At 32.9% G+C, this 13,483-nt stretch overlaps 3 protein-coding genes across 3 annotated transcripts; all 3 read right to left on the reverse strand.

Moving 5' to 3' along the window:
- Positions 1–977: 977 nt before the first annotated feature.
- On the reverse strand, positions 978–4,708 carry LOC125835957 (NADH dehydrogenase [ubiquinone] iron-sulfur protein 5-B). Its single transcript, XM_049515062.1, has 2 exons — positions 4,477–4,708; positions 978–1,230 (listed from the first exon to the last, which is right to left on the reverse strand). The coding sequence occupies exons 1-2, from the start codon at positions 4,624–4,626 to the stop codon at positions 1,126–1,128; spliced, it is 255 nt and encodes an 84-aa protein (XP_049371019.1). The 5' UTR covers positions 4,627–4,708; the 3' UTR covers positions 978–1,125.
- Positions 4,709–6,965: 2,257 nt separating this feature from the next.
- On the reverse strand, positions 6,966–8,042 carry LOC125835721 (chitinase 2-like). The gene is made up of 2 exons (XM_049514824.1): positions 7,774–8,042; positions 6,966–7,515 (listed from the first exon to the last, which is right to left on the reverse strand). The coding sequence occupies exons 1-2, from the start codon at positions 8,031–8,033 to the stop codon at positions 6,966–6,968; spliced, it is 810 nt and encodes a 269-aa protein (XP_049370781.1). The 5' UTR covers positions 8,034–8,042.
- Positions 8,043–10,781: 2,739 nt separating this feature from the next.
- On the reverse strand, positions 10,782–11,948 carry LOC125835943 (guanylate kinase 2, chloroplastic/mitochondrial). The gene has a single exon (XM_049515052.1). The coding sequence runs from the start codon at positions 11,793–11,795 to the stop codon at positions 10,881–10,883; it is 915 nt and encodes a 304-aa protein (XP_049371009.1). The 5' UTR covers positions 11,796–11,948; the 3' UTR covers positions 10,782–10,880.
- Positions 11,949–13,483: the final 1,535 nt, after the last annotated feature.

Consider the following 13,483-nt stretch of genomic DNA (forward strand, 5'->3'; position numbering starts at 1 on the left):
TATTTAGTATTTATAGGGACAAGGTACGTAGCATTTAGCAACAAAAAATCTTGACCAAACCAATGTCAACTTGTAAACCTTAACATTAATCTTCCTCTTTGAAAATCTCTCACCAACTCCAAGAGATACAGACATGGCCATCTTACTAATTTTTTTGAAAAACTTCTTCAACAAATCCTTGAAACTCATGTTCCTTCTGGTAAAATGGTAGCTATTGAGAAATACCCTTCTAGACTGTGAATATTCATAATCTCCGATATTATAGTAAACTCCATTGATTGATCTAAAGCTTTCACTCTTCACAAAATCAGAAGGGAAAATTGGGGAGACTCTTGTACTATGAATTGAATTGCAAGTGCTCATCCAATTAGCCATATTGTTCATGCATGGAAAGGAATACACTGTGTGTGTATGTGTGTTTAATTTGTTTGTATTTAAAGTTTATATATAAGTAAATGATTACAACATCATGTTAGAGTTTCCTGAGTAGTTCAACTACGGTAGTTGCTGTATACTAGGTTTGGTAGCTTTTGTTGCACCCATTAATTTTCTACCAATAACTTGGAGTTTAGACTAATGAATAACCATTTACTATATTGAACTTAGAGTCAATATTCATTATTTAGGTAAAAGGGTACATCACTCTATATTTTTATGAGACTGAGGTGCATCACTCTATATTGTATCAGGTTATCTACATATAACAAGTTATGGATTTATCAAAATAGGTAAAGAAACTGAGGATGTTACATATCATTTAGCAAAATCCTAGCTCTTTTCATTCTACGATGCAGGCTTCCAGATTGGATCACCGCGAATTTCATTTTGTACATAATATACTTGAGGAAAATGATTGCTCTATTTAAGAGTCACAGATTTCAAAGAAAGAACTGATAACATAAGTCCAGTGCCAACGGTGAGAAGTAAATGTGCCCTTAAAACATATGTTGCATATCACCAACAAAACGAAGGCCATATGAGAAAGAAACTGAACTGAGTCATTTCAATGATGCAGCTCACATCAAATGCAACTGATTTAATTCTTTATTTCAAAAATTCAAAACAACATACAGTTTACTTCAATGTCTTTTGGTTGATAAAACCATGATTGATCAAGAATAAAGGTCAGTGATGACCACCACCACCACCGTCTACACCTTCCTTTTTCTTTTGTGAAGCAGCTCTCAATTGGCGCTGCTCCTCTTTGTAGATTCGGTTCCTACGTTGATACTGCAGTGAAGGAAACAACAACCGTGTAACTAAAGAGTACAATGAAAAGTACCAGAACGATTTATGAATATATTTGAGCAATCATTTTCTAAATGTTTTTGAGAAAAGATGAGCAGAGGATGATTGTATAAACAGGGAGGAAAGATATCACTTTTAGTTGAGAAGAGAGAAGTACTGTCCATTGAGATTATTAAATACTTCCATCACACTCAGTTGAGCAGAGAGAAGTATTGCCCATTGAAATTAATGATTAAGATGAGCAGAGGATGATTGTATAAACAGGGAGGAAAGATATCACTTTTAGTTGAGCAGAGAAAAGTACTGTCCATTGAGATTATTAAATACTTCCATCACATTCTTTTCTTTTCTTTTTTTTTTTTGGGGGCGGGGGGTGGGGGGGTCGAATTAAATGCCAGAGTTTTTCTATATACAAATATGTGATTGCTCAAGGTCAGGGATTAGCAAATCCTGACTTTGAGAACAGAAGTTATAATTAATTTGGCACCATCACAGTAGAAGGTACCTTCCTCACTCAACTAATGCAATTAAGTCTAAGAAAGCACAGTTTCCTAGATGTAGGTAAATTCTTGCAGTAGCTAAACTTGGAAAAGGCTTCCATCATTTACTTCACTTATCAACATATTAGATAATTAAGCATCTATTAATACAACAAGTAGTATATGAGCTACACAAACTGAAATGTGTACTCCCAACACGGAAAATGGAAAGAGGGTTTGCTACTTCACTGGGTGACATCTATAAACAGCTATTGCAGCTTCTGTCCTACTACTTCATCAATTTATAATATAATTCCTCCATCAACTAATGAGGTTTATACATCTCCTCAGGACCATAAAACACCTAGCCTCAAGCCCCCAACTTATGAGAAAAATCTCAGCAGCAGCTTGAGGCACTCCCAAGAGAAAAAATAATAATGCTTCTAAGAAGAGTAGATAGTAATGCTGATAGTGACAAGGAGATCAATTAATGAAAGAGCCAAAATCAAATAAGAGGAGAAAATAGCAGTATAAATCAAGATTCGGCTCTTTCTAAGACTCCATAAAAAATTAGCTGCTGTGATGTTTTCTACTGATATAGGACAAGAGTCAATGAACACAAGGCGCTTAACTACAGCTGTTCCAGTTCAATCCTTGAAAAATGAATGCTCTCATTTCCTACTTACAGCAATGTCTTTGCTTTCATGGCTTCTCTAACAAATCACTTGAAAGACCCTAAATTTTTATTTTTATTTTCTATAAGAATGAGAGACCCTAAATAAGACAGATCAAAGAGGTATGTCCAGGTATAACTTTTTTATCAAATTAATAAGTCCAGGTATAACTCTAAAATGGACAAAGGATGGAAATCCACATCTGTTCTACAAATATTGAGAAAATATCTGTAATCTAAAGAATCTAAAGGTCTTTTGAGACAATTTCCCTCCATTAATTTAGGTCTATCTCGTCTTATTTTAAGACCTTCAATCAGCACAGTATATCATTTATAGATCTCTTATCACATGACAAGACTTCAGAGCACCTACTTGCATTTAAGTCCTGCTCAGCTGCTTAGCTGCATAATGCGTTTGATATGATCCAAAAAATGAAAAGATCTAGCAGATATATAATGTGGCATGCTGGTAGGCCAAATTTTATCATCGACGGTAACCATCAATTTCCCCCAAATAAAGCTTAAAGGGAACCAGTGAAACTACTCCATTATAACTAGTTCAAAGTAACAGCTATACTGATATAAACCAAGTACAAGATCAATTGGCATTTGGACATGATTTGGTTGAAATTTGAAAGGGAAAGAAGAGTAAGTTGAAATTGAAAAAGGATATTTGGAAGCTGAAGTAGTGTTTGGACATGAAATTCACTTGGAAAAAAGTTGATATTTTGTAAGTGAATACTCTCCTCAAACTTCGAGATCTCTATTTCAAGTTTGAAATAATGAAGCAGACTGATAAACAGACCTTTATTTGTAATTAAAATTTAAACATTTGAAATCATATCCATGCATACTTGGTATATCAGTCATGATGCCTGGCCACTTGACATCAGCCATATGCATATTCGGTCAATTTTCCAATAGGTTGACTAACAAATACCCACTTTCTCCATTTCCCATATGATTCATCAGATGTAGGATTTTTCTTGACATAAAAACATAATCTTTATAAATATATCTATTCCTTGGTATTCCAAGATATGCAGTACAAGTATAAATGAATACTATATCTGGAGGTCCTCCACTCTACATGGCCAAGCAATCTCAGCAATCTTTCTTATTTTATGTCTATGTGTGCTACTTGAACTATCTTTCTGGTGTGTTGTTTCTAATCTTGTATGATCTTTTTGATGAAATCTTGTATGATCTTGCTGACTCCATATCCATCTTAACATGAACATTTCTATGTTACTTGTTTTATTGATATGTTGACACTTCAAGGACCAATATTCACTACCATATATGATATAAATTGTTAGTCTCAACCATTCCACAGAAGTTACCTTGACTTTATTAGGTATCTTTCTATCACATTGTAATCATGTAGCACCTCCTCCACTTCAACCATCCTAGTTTCATCATATGTGATATATCTTCATCTATCATGTCGTTCTCATGTAAGGCTAGACTCAAATATCTAAATTATTTACATTTAGAAAATATAATCTCGCCCAATCCCACTTTACTTTGGTTCTTCTTATGAGGACAAAACTTACAGTATTGTCAGCATGTATACTATATTACTTCAACAAACCTTGCATTCCAAAATTGTTTCTCCATAGTTCCAGCTAATCATTAACACTGTCACTTACATTGTCAATTTACAAAATGCGGTAATTCATCAATAACTATAGTGACTACTAAGATATCAAGTCAGCTTTCTGGTGTAATGCATAAGCCCTCTTTATCTCCTCCTACAGCTCCCACACTTGTAAGCACACCAAATTCAGCTTAGAATCACATATATTTAAAGTTGGAGGAATGAAAAAACCCATACTTTGAGGGAATTTAAATCTGAGAAGCTTTTATTGGAAACTCCACAGAATAGGATGTTCAATCACTTGAAATATTTACACACCGGTATCAAATCTCAAAAAAACCCTAACTTTCCTAAATACAGCTGAGGACAAGTTGCCTAAACAAAATGCTGACTTGTTTAGATCTTCAGGATAAGGGCAATTTAAGCAAAGGTGAAAATATTCAAAAGATCGGAATCAAATGAATCGAAATGCTTACCTCTTTGGAATGATGAAGACACTCGAAGTAGTCTTCTCTAAGAAGGACACAGTCCTTGGGCTCCCTGCATCGAGACATACACTCACTGAAATCCATCCAGAAATCATAACATCGCCCTTTGTTCCCTGTAATTCCCCATCCAGACGCCATTGGAGTAAACTATTTCTTCTTCCTCTGCTATGGAAATTGGTGAATTGTGATCAGAATCGGATGTTAAGGGCTAAAGCGGATCCACATTTGGGCCAAGACCCAACATCTTCTACAAATTCAGGCCCAAATTTTTGTACACAAGGCAAGTTTCACTTGTCTTGACCATTGGCCAAAAATAATTACATTCGTTGGTCAAATATATTTAAGAAAATAAATCTACGTTATTATGTGTAAACTATAAAATAATATACCAAATTATCATTTTTCGGTTATTATCCTGGTGGTGGATATGTAATGTAACAAATCCTTATTAAAATTGAAAAAAAAATGATAAATAGTTATTGTCATGTTGTAATTATAAATTTATGATGTTATCATGGAGTTTTACTTATAGAAATTGAAGCTCTAAGATAATGACGTGACTCTAACCCTCACTATTAAACGTAAAAAATAATTTGGATTTTTTAGGCCACTTGTTAATATTTATCCATTATTTGAAATAATTGAAAAATAATCACTTTTGAAACAAAAATATTTGTATAAAGTTTCTACAATTGAAATTTCAGTATAAAGTACTACTTTTAAATTTTAAATTCAAACTCGAGAAAAAAATGAAAGTTAAATATATATAATCTTTTATTTTATTTTCTTCTTCTGGTTTCTTTGTGCAAATATTGAAGTTGTTTTGATTATTTTCTTGTCCCTGAGGTAGGTTATGTAGGCGATAATTGTTCATAGGTGGATTGGACATAGAACGATTACCACTTGTAGGCTTTTTCACTGACTAGGCCTATTGTGAATATGATGTAAGTGAACATCTACAAAAAAGTTGATAGATGGCAAGACAAGAAGCCCATCTAATAAAATTCAATTTTCGTTCCCCAATTCATAACCAATATGAGTTCAAAGTTTCTTTCATAACTCATGGAACTTCTTTGAGGAAAGAAAAAGGACCGCCTTTGATGGAAAAGAAGAATTGAACTTGTTAGGCCTTCAGCCCCCCCCCCCCCCCCTTCCCAGAAGGTATCATTACCTAACATAATTTCGAATCACTCCTTCACAAAGAAAGACATATGGTCTTCTCATGTAATGTCAAACAATGATACTTCTAGAGACATACATAACTAATGTAGATTATAATCTAAAGTACTAATTTAACAATAGTATATTTATATCTAATAAAAATTTAGAGCTGTCAATATGGGCTAGCCCACCCTATTTGGGCTAAACCCATACAGGCTTTGATATTTTACGGGTCAGGCCAGGCTAGCCCATTTTTGGTGTGGGCTAGAAAACGATCGGCCCAACCCACAAGTACGTGGGCTACAGGCTTGTTGGGCCAACCCACTTTTTTAAAAGTTATATATATTTTTATAATTATTAAATTAAATTATAAATTATAATTTAAAAATATTATCATAAATATCGACAAAACAGTATTAGATGGTGTTAATGTTACTACTTGTTAATTAAATCTACAAATAAAATTATCTTTATAATATTTATTAAGTTTTTTTTCAAGTAAAAGTATAAATATCTAAATAGAAATATTAATCTAATTGTTTTGCAATGATCACAATAAAACACAAAAAATATGGCAATATTCCAACCATAAAAAAGTAAAAAATAAACTCCTTACAAAATCATGAAATTTATGGCATATCTAACACTTCATGAAACCTATGGCGTATCTAACACTTCATGATCATCTTCATCAAGCATATCTGAATCAACTTGTGGGAAGGTTGTCTTAACATCTTCATTTTCATTTGCAATTTATATGCGGTTTCAATTAGTTAAATATTAAAAAATAACTAAATTGAGAATTATAATATTTAAATGTACACAAAAATATATTACCAGTTTGAGAAAAACCATGTAACCAGTTTCGACTAGCAACAAGTGTTTGGACATCTTCATGGTGGATGCAACTTCTATACTTAGTGATTTTCTAAAAAACTTTAAATAGATTTTGAGTTTGGATCTCTTTAATTTTAAATTTTAATATTATATTATATTTTTTAATTAATTTTTATCGGCCCACGGGCCGGCCCTACCTATATTTCTCAAGCCCCACAAATCAACAGGCTTATTCAAGCCGGGCTAAAAAGTCATTTTCTTAAATGGGCTCCAAAAATTTTAGCTCAGCTCTATTAAATTCCAGGTTAGGCCAGGCCGGCCCAACAGGCCTAGCCCATATTGCCGGCTCTAAATAATATGTAACATGAAAATCCATATAAATACAAGCCCCACATTTCTAGGGTGGGGCTCTTGAAATCTCCTTATTATTTTCGCTTCAATATTACAAATTACAAAATAACAAATCGCACTAATATACTTCATACACTAGTAGAATTTAACAAGAATGCTTGAATTTTCCTCTCGTAAATGTAATTATCCTCAGAGGAAGCATCAGCAGAGTATATCATTGCACCATTAACATGAAATCCATTACTTTCCAATAATTTCAAAGCATCAAAAAATGCATCACCTTGAATTCCTCTTCCATCCACTTCATAGCTAGGAATTACTTTCTCTTTATCAAATTGTTCACTCCTTAGAACAAAAGCCTTCAAATAACCTTTTGGTGTAGTAACTTTATCTGTATAAAATTGATGATTTACATAGTCAATTGAATCTCCATAGTTTTTGTATAACTCTATGTATGGCAAAATTGTTCTATAATATGGTGCAATAGTTGCTATAGATATAACACTTTGGTTCTTCAGGAAAGTTATTAATTCTCCTATGCAATAAGAGAAAGTTTCATTGTGTTTTGGGAATCTCTCATAGTCAATGTCAATGCCATCAAGGTGATATGTGTTGACAATTGATTTGAGGGAAGTGAATGCATTTGATAGCCATTGTTGAGTGTCAATAGGCTTGTACCTGTTTAGACATAATATAATTAAGAGTCCGTTTGAGTTAGTTGATTAAAAACAGTTGATAAGCATCAAGACCTCAAAAATACTTTTTTTTTCTAATGACAAAAATAGTATCCACTATCCAAGTAGTTTTAGTGTTTATCAGACGCGTAGATAAGTTATGAGGTACTTATAAGTTAGTTTGAACCATGTATAAAATTAGTCAAACATGCAATAACTAATAATTTTAATAAGATGAGACGGTCACATAATTCAACAATACCAGTTAAGGACTTTTGAACCTATACTCCAACCAGACAGGCTAGCCAAGACTTTGACATTAGGGTATTTGGATTTAATTGATGCAACTGATTCTGGCGTTAGGGTTGATGCCCAATAAGGTGAGAATTTGCCATTTTGTGGGTTCCCTAAAGAGTCAGCATCAATAGCAAAACTAAGAATGAAATGAAAGTCAATTCCCTCATCAATTGGAACATCATCAAATGTTATTGGTTTGCCTGTTGCTCCAATATACTCCATCATTACCTTCCCATCTGAAAATAAAAATAAAAATGGGACATAAGCTAAAATATGAGAAGAGGTTCTAATTTTTATTTTTATTTTATTTTTATATTATCAGGTTATTTAAAAGATAAAAGTAGCGTATGAGTGAATAACGTGTAGATAATAACACTTATTAATAACTCCTAGGCGAGGAGCAAAAGGAGGAATCTGGCTCACGAAGGGCTCGCATCTGATTAGCTAGTTGGTGAGGCAATAGCTTACCGAACTATTAGCCCAAAAATATATATGTACTGTATATTAATATTAATATGTATAATATACATATATTAATTAGTGATCATTAGGTAGCATATGTTGTTTTTGGTTTAAGCATATATGAAGAAGCACAAAACTTGGAATAAAAAATTACAAAAGTTATACATTAATATGAGATGTAAGTTACTATGAATATAATAATTATGAGGTATGTAAAATTTATCCTAGAACACCAAATCCAGCATATAATTTTTTTATTGTGAATTTGACATAAATTTTGCTTGAGAAAAAAATACAAAATTAAAGAAGAAAAAAGGCAATCTATGGCTTACCACAGAATTGTTGAAAGCTGAATAATAAAGCAAAGAGATGAAGGAAAATGAAGAGAATTTTAGCCATAATTGTCTTGTGGTTCATTCATAAAAAAAAAAATATTAAGAAAACCCTTCCTCTTTCAATATTATAGACTCCTAAACTAAAATTAATAATTAATAAAAATAAAAGCCGGCTAAGATCTTTCTACATATTATAAATAAAATTTTATTACCAAAAAAAATAAAATAGTTTAAGGCTAACAATGTGAGGCTAAAAATTTTCCTTGTTACAAGGGTACTATGCTAATTGCCGGTTTTGGAAATCACAAGAAAGCTTTGGTAAAAAGGTTTAACTGATAGTCAAGTTTAATGTATATAATAATTAGATTAACAACAAGTAATTAGCCGTTTGCCTGCGTTTGAACATGCAATATGAAATCGCATTTGAATATATATGAGTATATGATTTAGATTCTTAAGTTGAAATAAATCTCAAATTCTTCAAAAAAAAAAAGATTTGGAATATCATATCGTAATTTTAAATTTTCTAAACAACTTTAGCGTGTTGATGCGCTACTAAGCCACGACCTTGGATGCTTTGTATCCACAACGAAGCTTCCCCTGTAAATGCACATGTAATTCATAATAACAGAGTTGACCTTCCTTCATAACGAAGGTTCCCATCAAACATCTAACGAAGGTTCCTATCCAATATCTGAAATATTCTTTCTTTATTCTCCCTAGCTAGAAGAATATGATTCTTGCTCAAAGATAGTGTAATATCATAAATAAATTATCATAAAGATAAAGGTTATTCTATGCATGAATTTGAAAATATTCTTGTGTCCGAGTCAACTTTTGCGCATCTGGATTATGATTACGGGATACATGTCACCTCCCACCAACAATAAATATCAGGTAACTCTATTCACCAAAATTAGAACAAATGGAAATCTGAGTCGTAATTCTCAATCCAATTCATTGACCATTATTAGAGTAGCATGGAGCAAACAAAATTAGAATGCTAGCAAATTAGAACAAATCTCAATCTTCCAAGGTATTATTGTCTCACAGACAAATTGGAAAGCAATCACAGAGCTTCTAATGCCTCAATAACACCCTGTAGAGTAAAAAATATGCATATTTAAAGGTTCATAAGCCCATATATAGCTAGAATCATTCAGCAACTACAGGATGATAGCAAGATTTCTTCTGATCCTATAGTAGTTCTAATAAACTCTGCAGGCTACTCTAGTAGCAGCAAACTAGATATTTTCTAAAATTTGTATAATATTATCTACTGGCACCCATGCTACAAGAAGGTTAAATGGTACTTCAGTCTCCCATCTTCTTTTCTAATGCTAATTCAAAGAGATAATTGTACCTTGCTTTTCATCCCATGCTGAGAAGACTACTGAAAGAGAGAGTCTCATGCATACACTGAATATGATTTATCTTTCTTTTCCAACAATTGAATGAAAAGAGCAGATTAAATCTTAATTGAGCTGTTCTGGTTCAGATGAATAGACAGACTAAGAGGATCATCCTCTATCTTTATGCAGAACAATGATTAATAGGCTTAACAGAATTGGCAACACATAACATACTACTCAAAATGAACATAAACAGATGCATCAAGTTCCAGACGGGGCACAATGGGCAGAGATGCAAACTAATGAAACTATTAACATAGGAAAGAATTGCCTTTCGTTTCACACAATATCATAATCAAGACGGTAATATGCTTGGCTTAATAAGACAAGAAAAGCAACCTCTTGACGCTAACAAATTGCACCTTCAACACTCCATTACCGGTTCATGATAAGGCAGTCAGTACAGTAACCATAGGAAAAACTGATGATGTCAAAAGAAAAAAAAAAGTAGTTTCCCTCTGATCTGAAGGACGACTTCAGTAGTATGACGAGAACTAGGTATAGAGTACCACCCATGTTGAGACTAAACTTATGTGGGCTTCACTACACCAATCAAGAAAGCTTTTTTTAAGAAAAGTATTTCCCTTTCTCTTTCAGGACAAAATCTGACTACCTCCAAAGAACAAGCATAACAAATTTCCAGCAAGTATCAAATTAGAACGCAAAAGTAAACTATAACAAAACAACTATGTCATCAGTCAAAGGCAAGAAGTAACATTTCATCTACTTTAACCAACCAAGAGCACAACACGGTTAACACAAGCAGGAAAAACAATTTTGCATAAATAGAATACATGAAAACATTAAGAGTGTTAGCTCAACTTAATCAAAAACAGATCAAAAAACTCGAAAACAGACACTCTCTAAATCGTTACTGTTCTTTGCCTCACTTTAGCTTTTTCAGCATCAATAATAGACTCCACCAACTTAACAGAATTCTCTAACTCCCCTTCTCTATTCACTACCACATAATCAAACTCCCCCATATGCCTAACTTCCTCTCGGGAAGTGGCAATTCTCACTAGCAAAGTCTCTTTAGTCTCAGTCTTCCTATCAATCAACCTCTTAACCAGTGCATCTTCACTCTCCGCCACCAAGAACACAAACACTGCAGAATTTCTCAAAATCCTCCTCAGTGTTGCTGCACCTTGTATATCAACTCTCAACACTATATCCAATCCTTTAGCCATATGATCCCTAATTTGTTGCTTTGGTATACCCTTATAATCCCCATACACCAATGCATACTCCAACAACTCATGTCTCTCAATCATTGATAAAAACTCTTCTTTACTCGTAAAAAAGTAATCTTTTCCATCAACCTCACCCGGCCTTTTCCCCCTAGTCGTCGCAGTCACAACAAAATGAATATTCTCCCTAACTTCTCTAAGCCTTTTGATCACAGCATCTTTACCAACCCCACTTGGACCACTAACCACAATAATCAAAGGATGAGGCTCCGGTGCCAATGGCTCTGAACTAAACTGCGACCCCACCGCAGCCTCAAGAGCTCGATACAATTCCGCCTTATCAGCAGTTTCTGGGGGTGGTATAGGCACATGGGTAGGTCTTCTTCCTTCTGCCATAGCAGGAAATGATGAGACAAAACGTTTGGACACACAAATTGGCCTTTGAACCCGGTATTTCAAGATTCTTTGTGTAGAGAGAAATTGTGGGTTCGGGTCGAAAACAGCAAAAGGGTTTGTGATATTTCGATAAAGGAGAAATGGGTTGCGATTAGAATTTGCTAGAGAGGTGTAGAACCTGCGAAATTGCATCGAGTTTATAGGGGATGAGAGAGAAAATGCAGTGAATTTGGGCGTTACTGTAGAAATTGAGCTTGAATTTACGTAAATGGATAGAGAATCTTTCGATTCCAGTCTAGGGTTTATCCAAAATCACAATTCCCAAATTTCAGTCTTATATTGCAATCTTTGAATGGCTTTGTTTTGGGTCAGCCGTCGGGGCATGTCAGCTTCGCCGGTTTTCTCAAGCATTTTTCAGGCCACTTCTTAAATTATGTCTCTTATCTTTTCGAAAAATTAGGGCAAAGGACAAATATACCCTTCAATATTGTGATTTAGAACGGATATACTCTCATTTAAAAAAGGGAAAAAGGGTAAATATACCCCGAACTATCGTAAATGGTATGCAGATACCCTCCATTATATTTTTGGGACATTGATTCCCCTGTCATCCAAAAACTAGAACATATATGTCATTCACTCTAACGGAATACTACATAGGGACACGTGACACAATCTTATCTATCGATTTCATATTTAATAAATGTCGGATCGGTTGATAAAATTGTGACATGTGTATGTCCGTTAATATAAAGGGTGTATATGCTCTAGTTTTTGAATTGCACGAGCACCAATGTCCCAAAAGTATGACGGAGGGTATTTGCATACCATTTATGATAATTCGAAGGTATATTTATCCTTTTTACCTTTAAAAAAAGTGTATATATAGCGTTATTGTTGATATTTGTCACTGTTATTAATAATGGAATCATCTAAGCAGGTCATATGCACTTAATTGTTAATTTATGTCAATTTTATTAATCATGTCATTACAATCACTTTTTATGTTTTGACCTAACTTTTGCTTAAAAAAAAGTAATTTTGACCTGCCATTTATAATTTAGACACGTATAAAATTTCTTGTTAATTTTCAAATGCCATGAAAAAAATTGATATAATATGAAAGAACACCTTTTTTTTCTTAATTTTTTGTATTTATTTGCATGATTTGGCTTATAGTTTCATCATCTCAAGGTGGATACAACGAACCTATTAGTATTAGTCAATATTATTAGGCTTATTTGTTTTTAACTAATTTTGATACCAATTATGGTATAAAGTCAACAAGTTAACGTTATATCAATTGAAGTTTGCTTTGGTATTCTATGCATAGTGACCTAATGCAATATGTTGCATGGCAATTGTTTGCTAAATTTCAACGATTAGAAAAGTTATAAACATAATTCTATTGATAATTTGAACAAAAATATATATTATTTCTGACGTAAGATAATTTATCTATTTTTTAAAATAAAAACTATTTCATATAAAAAATTAATATTATCTATATGAACTTACACGAATTTTAAAAGATTCTTTATGAATGACGTTTATTTTAATTAATCAAAAATAAAACACAAATTATACAATTTAGCTCGTATAATTATACACCCCGAAAGGTTTAATAATTTTTTTTCTTTGCATCATTGGGGTTGCACCTTATATAATTGTAAGCTAAAATAACCCTTTTTCACAAATTTATTTTTAGTTTTAAGCCTTTTCACCTTAGATAATGATATAACTTTTTAGTTTGCACTCGCATTTCTTTAATTCAAATTGCTAAAAGCTACATTGATTCATTTTCAACTTATTTTATTTTTCACTTCATATAAAAAAATTAAGTATTTATTTAATCATGGATAATTTGAGATGGAATTACA

This window comes from Solanum verrucosum, unplaced genomic scaffold (genome assembly GCF_900185275.1).
Source record: "Solanum verrucosum unplaced genomic scaffold, falcon-dt-bn FXZP01000128.1, whole genome shotgun sequence".
In the NCBI taxonomy this organism is placed as follows: domain Eukaryota; kingdom Viridiplantae; phylum Streptophyta; class Magnoliopsida; order Solanales; family Solanaceae; genus Solanum; species Solanum verrucosum.